We start from the raw sequence: 11,624 nt of genomic DNA on the forward strand, positions 1-11,624 counted from the left end.
CCCCATGCTGAAGGGTCCCGTAGGAAGCCTGGCTTTTGAAATAACGCTGGCCGCTGGGGGTGGGGAGGGCGCATTGTCTTCAAATGGGTATCATTTTAAAACATATTCCCAAGTGATTGTAATAGAAACGAGCTGGTCTGCACACCCTCCTTCCCACGCGGCTTCTTGTCTGAGGCACTGGAATGTGGTATCGAGGCCAGGCGTTCGCTAGGCTTGCTTACTTGGTTCGTGTTCTACCCCTTGAGCCATGTCTCCAAACCTTTGGGTTTTTTTTTGTGCTGGATAATTGGAAATGGAGCTTCCTAGATTTTTCTACCTGGCCAGAAAGAGTAAACATTTTTAATGCAAAATATCAGCCGGGATGGTAGCTCAGGTTGGGAGCCAACGGCTGACACGTGTAAACCTAACTAATGAGATAGAAGTTTCACAGTTTGAAGCCGGCCCAGGCAGAAGTCTGCAAGACTCCATCTTCAATTTAACAGAAAAAGAAAAAAACAAACAAAAAACACTGGACTTGAGACTTGAAAGATAGAGCTGTCTGTGAGCACTGGAATTCTTGCTTTTTTGATGGGAGAAATGTACCCTTCCGGAAGAACCCACCAAAAACCTTGCCACCTCCCTGTGTCTGGGGTTATCAGAACTACCTGCTATCTGGAGTCATGAAGGACCAAGCACACTCGTTATCTCCATTGTCATTTTCCTCAGCAGCTAACGGGAACACCGTTGGTTCTTGTCCGCCATGTTTAGTTTTCTGAGCACTTGTGACCTGTCACACCTCTGCAGTAGTGTAAGGAAATCCTGCTTCGGTCTCTATGCTCAAAAGTTCTTAGGTATCTGCCCACTTTGATTGATTGGAGACAGGAAGCTGGACTTGCAGGTACTTCGGTTTCAGCAAGCAGTGCAAGGTGTGGACATTTTCTCTGTTAGTGCTTCGGTTTCAGCAAGCAGTGCAAGGTGTTGACATTTTCCCCGTTACGGCGTTCGTCATCCTTGCACAGGGTGTTAGGATGCTGAAAAGGTGCTGAGCAGCACAGGTGATGGGACAGCCTCAGCCCAGGTCTGAGGGACACCTCCCTCTTTCCCTCCCGGTGAGCACGTGGTCCCTCCTGTGCATTATTTTCTCATTTTCCTGGCAGGCAACACATTGATTTCAGGTAGAGAAAAACTGCCTTGCTAAGGATAATTTAATGTAGATATTACCAACAGTGAGTGCCCCCTTTGTTGGGGGGTGGGGGGGTGCCAGTCCTAGGGCGTAAACTCAAGGCCTGGGAGCTTTTATGAGCTTTTTGCTCAAGACTAGCACTCTCTCACTTGCACCACAGTTCCACTTCCAGGTTTGGGGTGGTTCATTGGAGATAAGAATCTCTGGGGGCTGGGGATATGGCCTAGTGGTAGAGTGCTGGCCTCGTATACATGAAGCCCTGGGTTCGATTCCTCAGCACCACATATATAGAAAATGGCCAGAAGTGGCACTGTGGCTCAAGTGGCAGAGTGCTAGCCTTGAGCAAAAAGAAGCCAGGGACAGTGCTCAGGCCCTGAGTCCAAGCCCCAGGACTGGCAAAAAAAAAAAAAAAAAAGAATCTCTGGGACTTTACTGACCAGGCTGGCTTCAAACTGCATTCCTTAGATCTCCGCCTCCTGAGTAGCTCCGTTTACAGGTGTGAGCTGCCAGCATCTGGCTTCTTTTTCTCTTTAATCTATTAATATTACTTGATCAGGAAATGAGAGCATTGCAAGTTCCTTGCAGTGCTTTTACATTTTAATATTTCCGCTGGTTTCCACTGACTTAGGCTCGTAATCCTAGCTGTCAGGAAGCTGAGACCAAGAGCTCCGAAAAGTCATTAGACTCCATCACCCGCTAACCAGCCAAATGCTGCATTGAAGATGTAGCTTGAGTGGTAGAGTGCCAGTAGAGCAAGCATGCCAAGCAAGCTCGAGCTCCTGAGGGCAAACCCTGATGCTGGAAAATATGTGTGTGTGTGTGTGTGTGTGTGTGTAAATGTGTGTGATGTACATACATGCATATATATATTGTGGAAAACACCCGTAACAACAAGTTTCCTCAGTCCTCTGGTGGTGGTGGTTCTTACCCCAGAACATCCTCCCAGCCCTTATCATCTATTTTTGGTGGTTTTATACATTTTTATAGCAGTTATTAAAATTAGAACTCTACCCCACAGTTTAATTTTACATAGACCTATTAGCATTTGTTAAATAGAATTCATCTCCTAAAATGTTTTGCTGTCAACAGTTTTCCCTCTTTTGAGTTTTAAAAATAAAGCTGTAGCCATCCTGTGTTTCTGTTAGCGCAGCAAGGACACGCTCATTGTCAAAGTTCATGCTACTCCAGGTGGGCCCAGAAGTTCGGCCCAATGGAGTGAGCCTCCAGGGACCCCTGACCAGCTCCCCTCCCGTCGCTGGTCCTCCGTTTCCTCCTGACTGCATCAGTATTAAGAAAAGGCAGGGGGCTGGGAATATGGCCTAGTGGCAAGAGTGCTTGCCTCCTACACATGAAGCTCTTGGTTCGATTCCCCAGCACCACATATGTGGAAAACAGCCAGAAGGGGCGCTGTGGCTCAGGTGGCAGAGTGCTAGCCTTGAGTGGGAAGAAGCCAGGGACAGTGCTCAGGCCCTGAGTCCAAGGCCCAGGACTGGCAAAAAAAAAAAGAAAAAAAAAAGGCAGGCTCCCACAAGCAGTGCCTGTGTGCATCTGTCTAGTTTCAAAGATAGCAAGCTATTTTTAATTGCCAGGCTTTTTGCCTGGTACCAAATGGAAGTTTTCAGCCTGGAATTTTATACTATTTCTCACTTTAATCCTATTTAATTCTTAATCCTAGAAAGCTCTAGGAGACAGTCCAGTGTGGGCTCTTTGCTAGAATTCCATTTCCATCACCTTGATTGTGTTCTCCAGATTCCCAGGTGAGCCAGAGACCTTGGAGCGAGACCTTGCCTCAGCCGCCCCGCTGGGAGGCAGGAGCTCTCTCTCCTGAATTGCCCCACCTTTGGTGGTTGTGCCCCCAAGCTGGCCCGGAGCCACGTTCCTTCAGCCCGCAGCCCGTGGCGTGAGGATGCCGGGTGCATGCCACGTGCCCAGCCACCGGTTCAGAAACAGATTCACCCAGCTTTCCTGCCCAAGTAGCCTCAAAGCGCCGTCCTCCCAGGTAGCCAAGGATATAGGCACGAGTCACACTCAACCTCACATGGCTTCTGTCACTTAGGTATCAAAGCAAAGGTGGGGCTGATAAGTATCTGCACATCATAACGTATACATATAAACTTTCTGGAATGTTTCCTTCTCTTTTGGGTTCTTGGCTATGGCTACAGAAAACATGAAGCATGTTTGTCTACCCCAGGGAACATACAGATCCACACCTTCTTTTAAGAAGATGTATATGACCACTCAGCTTTTTGTTGTTGTTGTTGTTGTTGTTGTTGTTGTTTTGCCAGTCCTGGGGCTTGAACTCCTCAGGGCTTGGAAGTTGTCCCTGAGCTTCAAGGCTAGCGCTCTTCCACTTGAGCCACGGCACCACTCCTGGCTTTTTCTGCCTATGTGGTACTGGGGAATCGAACCCAGGGCCTCATGCACGCCAGGCAAGCACTCTACCGCTAAGTCACCTTCCCGTCCCCTGACCACTCAGCTTTACTCAGCCGTAAGGGGAAATCCAATGGCCACAGGTGTCTTTGAACTGTCATCTTTTTCTTCAGAAAAGCACACATGCAGATGCAGGGTGGGGGTGCTGGAGCTCCAGGCCACGCTGGCTTCGAGCTGGAGCTGGTGGGTTAGGGTTTTGATCTTGAGATACCCGCTAGGAAGGCGCCTGCCCCACCGACATGGTTTCTGCAGTTTCTCTCGTTCCTAGCTCCAGAGTCCGGCGGAGCAGAGCCGTGATTCCTAGAGAAGTGCGCCTGCGCGGGGGCCGGGTCGCCTTGGTGCTCGCCGAGGGAGGGGTCCTCGTTGCCCAAGGACATCCATCCCCCTAGCTCTGCGCCCTGGGCCCGGCCCAGTGCCCTCCTTTCCACCACCGCGTCCCCTCCAGCCCCTCCTCCAGCCATGCACCACGCCCATGCCCCCCCCCCCCCCCAGGGAGGCTAGTGTGGCAGGAAGAGCACACCTTCCCCACCCAGCATGCGCTGGGGTTGGTTTCCCCGGTGTTTCTATCCGAACTTCAGAAACCTGCGCCGATGAGCACTTTTACAAGATTGTTACTGAGGCAAGATACATTTAATACAAAGTGAACCATCTTTGCTTTCTTTTTTTATTTTATTACTTCTTGGCCATCCTGGGGTTTGAGTGTGGTGCCTCATAGTTGCTAAGAAGGTGTTTCACCACTCAGACCACACTCCCGCTCTTTTTGTTCTCCTCGTATTGACAGGTTGTACTTTGCTGGTTTGCAGTCTTCCCGTTTGTGCTTCTCATGTAGCTGGGATGACAGGCATTTGCCACTGTGCCCAGGTTTATTTTGGTTCAAATGGGAGTCCCTCTATGATCCTAACTTCTCAGGAGGCTGAGATGTGAGGATCACAGTTTGAAGCCAGCCTAGGCAGGGCAAGTCCATGAGACTCTTACAAGACTCCCAATTAGTCACACACACAAAAAGTCTGGATGGGAAGTTGTAGCTCACATGCCAAAGCACTGGCCATGAGCAAAAAAGCTCAGGGATAATGCCGAGGCCCTGAGTTTATGCCTTAGGACTGGTGCAAAAAGAGAAGAAAATAAAATAAAAAAGATGGGAGTCCCTGGAACCTTATATCCAGTCTGGCCTTGAATCACTCAATCTCTAATTCTAAGTAGCTAGGGGTCACAGGCATGAGCTATGGTTAAAAATTGTTGTAACACGGGCTGGGGATATAGCCTAGCGGCAAGAGTGCCTGCCTCGGATACACGAGGCCCTAGGTTCGATTCCCCAGCACCACATATACAGAAAACGGCCAGAAGCGGCGCTGTGGCTCAAGTGGCAGAGTGCTAGCCTTGAGCGGGAAGAAGCCAGGGACAGTGCTCAGGCCCTGAGTCCAAGGCCCAGGACTGGCAAAAAAAAAAAAAAAAAAAAAAAAATTGTTGTAACAGGGCTGGGAATATGGCCTAGTGGCAAGAGAGCTCTCCTCGTCTACATGAAGCCCTGGGTTCGATTCTCCAGCACCACATATCTAGAAAACGGCCAGAAGTGGCGCTGTGGCTCAAGTGGCAGAGTGCTAGCCTTGAGCAAAAAGGAAGCCAGGGATACTGCTCAGGCCCTGAGTCCAAGGCCCAGGACTGGCAAAAAAAAAAAACAAACAACAACAAAAAAAAAATTGTTTTAACAAGCTAGGCACCAGTGTATGAAGGCCAAGATCTAAGAATCATAGTTCGAAACCAGCCCAGGCAGAAAGGTCACGAGGCTCTTACCTACAAATTGCCCAGCAAAAAGCCAGAAGTGGAATTGTGGTTCATGTGGCAGATCACCAGTGAACAAACTACCAGTTCCCTCCCGCAACCTGTGAAACTTGGATCTCAGATGGGGGAGGGGGTGATTCTGTTGCTCAAATTTGAGAACCACTAAGTTAATGGTTCACCCCTTCCATTATTACAGTGTACTTATATGTACAGTAAAATTCTATTCTAAATTACTATCATTTGGTTACAGCCAGGTCGACGGAGTGACAAGGGCAATATTCTAAGTCTTTGAAGTGAACTGTTCACGTTTAACTTTAGGAAATAACACTGGGAAGGGGTACGAAGGCAGGAATGAAGAACAGGTCCTAACTTGAATAGGACTAAGCAAGGTGACATGCGTTTATAAAGATTAGGTAGATGGGAGTGCCAGCATCGTTGTCTAGTTGATGACTGGTTTTACTTTATTAAGATACTCTTATTTATTTCACACTAATGAATATGTGATCGTGTTATATATGGATTGCTTTTAGGACTGTGGAATAAATATTTCAGAGATAAGTTTAGAAAATGTACCTTGCTTCTCTTGGCAGTCATGTTTCTGTTCAAAGACTTCACTTTTCTAGGGATATTTCTTATGGTCCAGTCACTAAGTATTGCTTTGATGACTACCCAGAGCAGCCTGGAGTGATAAAGTGCCCATGCTATAGAAATGAGAACGGATAATCTGATGTTAAAATAGTATCATCCATTGACAGCTTGTGGCATTAGTATGGACGGTGAGTCACTAAAAAAGGGGACTGACTACACTAGGGAGGGTGACCAAAGGTGGGTCTTTTAATTGAATATTAGTTACTCAGTGGAGCAATGTCTGCTTCTCACCTGTTGGTTCTCCATTCTGAGGTATCAGTGAACCACTTCTCTAGACATGAAAACATCTTCCTTAGGGAGTAAAAAGAGAAATGTATTTATTTACCTAATGGAACTAATGATGTAACTTTGAATAAAGATTACTTGTCTTTAGGGGATCAGAGGGAATGCCTATATATGTGCCTTTTACAATAATGTGTAGATTACAGATGCTTGAAGATTGTGGGTCTAGAGTCCTTGTGGAAGTCCAAGAGTTTTCTGCTGTTGCCAGGAGTAAATGAAGAGATGTCTTAAGGTTATATGATGTCCAGGAGCACAGCCCAACACCAGTTGCTCACACCTATAATCTTAGCTACTCAGGACCCTTCAAAGTCTATGAGATGTTTATCTTCAGTTAACCAGCAAAAAGCTCCAAGTGGAGGTGTGATTCTAGTAAAGCACTAGACTTGAGTAGAAAACCCAAAGGAGGGAGAGCACAAGATCCTGAGTTCAGACCCCAGTACCATCACACTGGAAAAAAACAAAATCCAAGAATACCTGGGAGCAAGGTTCTGACCTCTCTTCTTTCTTCCTTGTGACCACCATCATGCTTAGGAGAAAATAGCATTAATACTTAAGCTCTCAGAGATTAAGAAAGAAAGAAAGGACCTTGAGAGCTGTTCTTGGCATTGACTTTCCCCTCTATGATAAAACAGTAATTACATTTTGAGTGAAAGAAAGAAATATCTGAGCATGTTACTGCCTTATGAAAACAAGGTGCTTTTAAGCAAGTATTTGAGGCAGTGAATCAGGTTGGTGCAGCTGTAGGAACCAGTTGGTCCTATATAAAGAGCACTCAGGAGCATGTTCTTTTGGAGTTCCTTTCTAAAAACACTCACTTGGAGAGCAGAAATGGCAGAGCCAAGGTGTAACAGTGACAAGACGGAATGAATCGTAGAAAGAAGTGGCCCAACTTGGGAATTCCTAAATCATTGCATTACCCAGCACCAGATACTTTGAGCCCTGATACCAATGGGGAATTAAATCAGGCCCAGGCCCTTGGATTTAGAGGGGATTATATTCCAACTGGAGACCTAAAACTTCAGCAAAGCCATGGTCACAAGGGCCCCCAAAGAGGCTGGTTTTATAGCAACCCATTAAATGTCTTCAGATTCCACCTGGAAAATACCTTCTGAAAAAGAAGAGAGCAATGGATTCATTATTAATCCTTTGGACCTTGTGATTGACAAACAGCAACTAGAAGAGTCATTCCTTACAAGAAGCTTTCAGAAAAAGATGACTGGAAGTGGTCTAGCATAAGAGATTATGAGCAGTCGGCCCAATGGTCAGCAAAGAGGAATGAATGTAGAAACAACCAAGCCTAGGTTGGGAAAATAAAAGGATAAGGACACTTGGACATTGTGGAGGGAGCCAAAGAAGGGAATTGAAGAGGGAAGGCTGTTTTCAAATGAAGGAGAAAAAAAATGGAGCCTAGTTAGGTCTCAGTCCAGCCATAGATCTAATAATAAGTGTGTCCTTAGGGGTGGCATAGAAAGATACCCTCATATTCTTGAGTGCTCCCCCCCCAAGCCGGGAAGGTAGAGCCTGATCCTCTCCCCTGAGTGAGGGCTGCCCCCCAGCAACTCCTGATGGGGGGAAGGTGGCAAACATGGCGGGTAACTGCTGAGACCGGAGCATATAATGCACCACGGCCTCCTCGCCCCCTCCTATCGCTCCATCTGGGACAAACCGGTCCACGTGTTATACAGCCCCACAAGGAGCCCACGCGGTTCTGGTGGGCCGTCACCAGGGTCTTGATGGCACATTTCTGAAATGTGTTGTCCCTGAGGACAACAAGTTTTCATGCTACCAGGACCCTGCTGCTCATGGAAGGGGTGGTGCTTGCGGTATGGCCACAAGGAAAAAAAGCTTACACCATGAAATGGTAGTGAAACAGACAAAAACTGTAATGAAAATTAGAGATGAATTTGATGCATTAGCCCCCCAGAATGCCTTTTGAACTATGCAAATCCTCAAAAATGGAAAGCATCCAAAATCCAAAACATCTGGTCCCAAGCAGATGTTGGGTGTGGGACACAACCACCACCTAAAACAGGTAAGAGAGGATACTAGTACAGATTGCTCACTTTGAGATTGCCTGTGAAAAGTTTACTTGGTCAGAGTTAATAGTCCCAAACTTTCAGCAGTCCTGCTAGGTATATGTTGGTTCTACGCCCTTAATTCCCAAGTTTCTGCTCAGGAGCCTGTGAAATTAAAAATTACCTTTGCTTCTGCATAGTTTTACTGCTGTGGCATGCACATGCGTGCGTGCACGTGAGCACACACACACACACTCAAGGTGGTCAATTAAGAAGCTCAAATTAAAAGCAAATTTCCCTCCTCAGAAAGTTATCGGCTGAACATTGGACTTAATTCACGTCAGGTGTAGCATACATTCACCACCGCTCACCCATGAAGATGAGGCTGCTTCGTCTGTGTGCTGATTAGAGTATCCAATTAGCACAGTGAGCAAAGTTGAGATCACCACTGTCTTTTTTTTTCCTTGGTCGTATTGGGCCTTGTGCTTGCTAGACCTGTGACCGCCACTTGATGCATGCCCTCAATTCTTTCTGGCTGCCATTTTTGCCTGGATCTGACTGGCCTCAGATACGGTGATCCTTCATGCCTCGTGCATTTAGCTAGGAGGTCGTTCACCACCATGTCTGTCCACACCTCTATCTTTAAAGACTGGGCTTCTGACATAGAAATGAATATTAATAGCACGGAACCTGATTCCTGAAGCCATGGGGGAAGAGGGTTGGGCATTTCAGGTTGTGACTTGGACACAGTTGAACACAAGTGTGTGCAGTTGGCCTTGGTGAATTTCAGTCACAGTGACCATGACGTGGACATCTAGGCCTTGAGGTTTGGTGGTGAACCTGCTGGGAATTAACTGCTTCATTGTTGTTTTACTTTCAAAACTACACGTGGACTAACTTGAAAGATCCCACTTGTATCCATCTTGTAATTTTGGTCCTGCAAAAATAGAGATAAGTTGAGAATTGTGCAGCCCTTTGACCGCTTAGGAGTGCGGTATTGGGTACGGTGGCCCTGTGGGATCCTTGCTTTTCCTTCAGTTTGGGTTGCCGATGGAAAACCACAGTCTAAAACATTAAATGGAGAATTTCAGAAGTAAAACTTCAATCCTACATTCCAAATCGCACGCTGTTCTGTGTCACATGGAGAAGTCTCTCACCATCCCACTCGGCATCCTGAGGGATATGTCCCCGTACAGGACGTGCTATCCACATAGTCGTCGCCGGTCTTGGAGATCAGATCGTCTGTGGGAGTGTCACATTCAAGAAATCTTTACTTGATCATGCCCCCATCCCCCCACAGCCAAAGAGTGAGTGAGGCAGTACAGGTCTACCAGCTAGAACCTGTAAACTGCCACCTTCCATTTCTACTGCAAGTCAAAGAGAGATGGAACATGTATCTGCTCCTTTCACGCAACCCACTTTAAATCATTCCCAGTTAATCGGAAGTAGTTTGGGAAGGGACAGTTTCAAGCTTCTTGAATACCCAGGTTAAAGTGGTGCTTTGTATGGGGACTTTCTCCTTGCTACAAGGTCAACATGTATTTGGTTATGACACTGAGAACACGGGATCTCGGCCTGCCTTGGGCCTCCTGGGCCCTGCTGCATTCTGGGTGACAGTGGACAGCAGGGCTCTGCTAGGTGGTGGTCTGGTTCCCGGGAGCAGGGCTAGGCTGCTGACCCCCCCTCCTTCTCGTGCTGGTTCTCACTCCCCTTCTGCTTCCTCCCCAGCCCAGCGACTTCTCCGTGTCTCTCAAAGCATCAGGGAAGAACAAGCATTTCAAGGTGCAGCTCGTGGACAATGTCTACTGCATTGGGCAGCGGCGATTCCACAGCATGGACGAGCTGGTGGAGCACTATAAGAAGGCACCCATCTTCACCAGCGAGCACGGGGAGAAGCTCTACCTCGTCAGAGCCCTGCAGTGACAGTGGCGCAGTGACCTCGCCGTGCCACCCCCCCGACTCCGGGCCTCACCAGAGCCGCTGCCCACCCGGCCCTGCCACCCACCCGGGCCCCAGCCTGGATCGGCCTCACAGCTGATGTTTCTGTTCGGCTCCGTTTGTTTCACATCTGCCACCCCGGGCCCTTACAGCCTCGTGCTCGCCCACCGAGAGGGGCAGGTAGAGGGGCAAGCTGGCCTGTTCACTTTCTTTTTAGTTGGAAGCAGCTGTTGGTCAGTAGGGCCTCTTGAATTGCTCATGTCGTAGAATCCCCACTGAAAGGCAACGGGTGCAGCTGGAAACGCAAGGCCGTGCTCGAGGAGCGAACCTCAGCCCCTCCGAAAGCCCAGCCGAGGGCCGAGGCTCCCCCGTGGCCACACAACGGTACAGGCCCAGCCGGCAGCCCTGGTAGCAGGCCTGTGCCCCCCGGGGCCTCCAGACCCTACCAGGAATCCGTGCATTTGCAGAGCAATATTGGAACCACAGGGAGGTGGCAGTAAGGAGACTGTCAGTGCCTTTGAGGCTGTGATTGCAATAATGAAGACTGTGACGAGAGTTGACAACAGAGAGTGAGCCCTGTCGCGGAAAGACGTGTTGTGGTGATTCCGCCCTCGTGCCATCCATATAGTGCTTTTTTTTTTTCCTCTTGCCCTTTGGCTTGTTTGAATTTCACAATTGCGTATTTGATTCTCAAAGTAATAGGTATCTGTAGCCTTTTGTTGACACTAATAACAGATGATTAAGGAAAACAGCTGATCTTTGGGGAAGGGGAGCTACCAATACTTTATATATCTACACTATATATATATATATATAATATATGTATATTATATATATATTATTTGCTTTACAGGGAAATTTTTCAGGGTTTACAAAAGAATATGTGATTGGTAGTAAGAGACACAGAATGTTTATGAAAATACTGCATTTTCTTTTTTTCTTTACATTTGGACTTCTTTCTAGTTTGAATATACAGTCTTGAGATGGCACATTCCTACGATTGAAGAAGGGGCGTCTTGAGACCCTCTAAACTTGCATACCCAAGATTTTTGGATATTGTAATAAAAAAAAGTATTATGACAAGGCTCTGTGTGTGTGTGTGTGTGTGTGTGTGTGTGTGTGTGTGTGTGTGTGTGTGTGAAACCTCTCTGGTGACTGGCTGTGGGTAAAAGTGTTTTAGCCAGGCATGGTTTCAGCCAGGTACCTGCCTCCCAACACTCATTTACAGTTAATTGCCACTGTGCATAAACCTCCCCTGGAAGCCCCAGGGAATTGCCGTGTGTGATATAACCAAGCCCTTCGCCAGTGACATAACACGTTTCGAGAGTCACGTTAAAACTGATACTCCCAAACTATTTATAGTGCCAACA

The 11,624-nt window shown here is 47.5% G+C and overlaps 1 protein-coding gene across 1 annotated transcript in view; it reads left to right on the forward strand.

The window, feature by feature from the left end:
* The window catches only part of Nck2 (NCK adaptor protein 2), a 129,703-nt gene extending 118,364 nt beyond the window's left edge, over positions 1 to 11,339 (forward strand). The window contains exon 5 of the mRNA XM_048352480.1: positions 10,045 to 11,339. Within this exon, the coding sequence (XP_048208437.1) occupies positions 10,045 to 10,239 (195 nt within the window). The 3' untranslated portion in view covers positions 10,240 to 11,339. The remainder of the gene's footprint in view (positions 1 to 10,044) is intronic.
* The last annotated feature ends 285 nt before the right edge of the window (positions 11,340 to 11,624 follow it).

This window comes from Perognathus longimembris, chromosome 8, assembly GCF_023159225.1.
Source record: "Perognathus longimembris pacificus isolate PPM17 chromosome 8, ASM2315922v1, whole genome shotgun sequence".
NCBI lineage: Eukaryota > Metazoa > Chordata > Mammalia > Rodentia > Heteromyidae > Perognathus > Perognathus longimembris.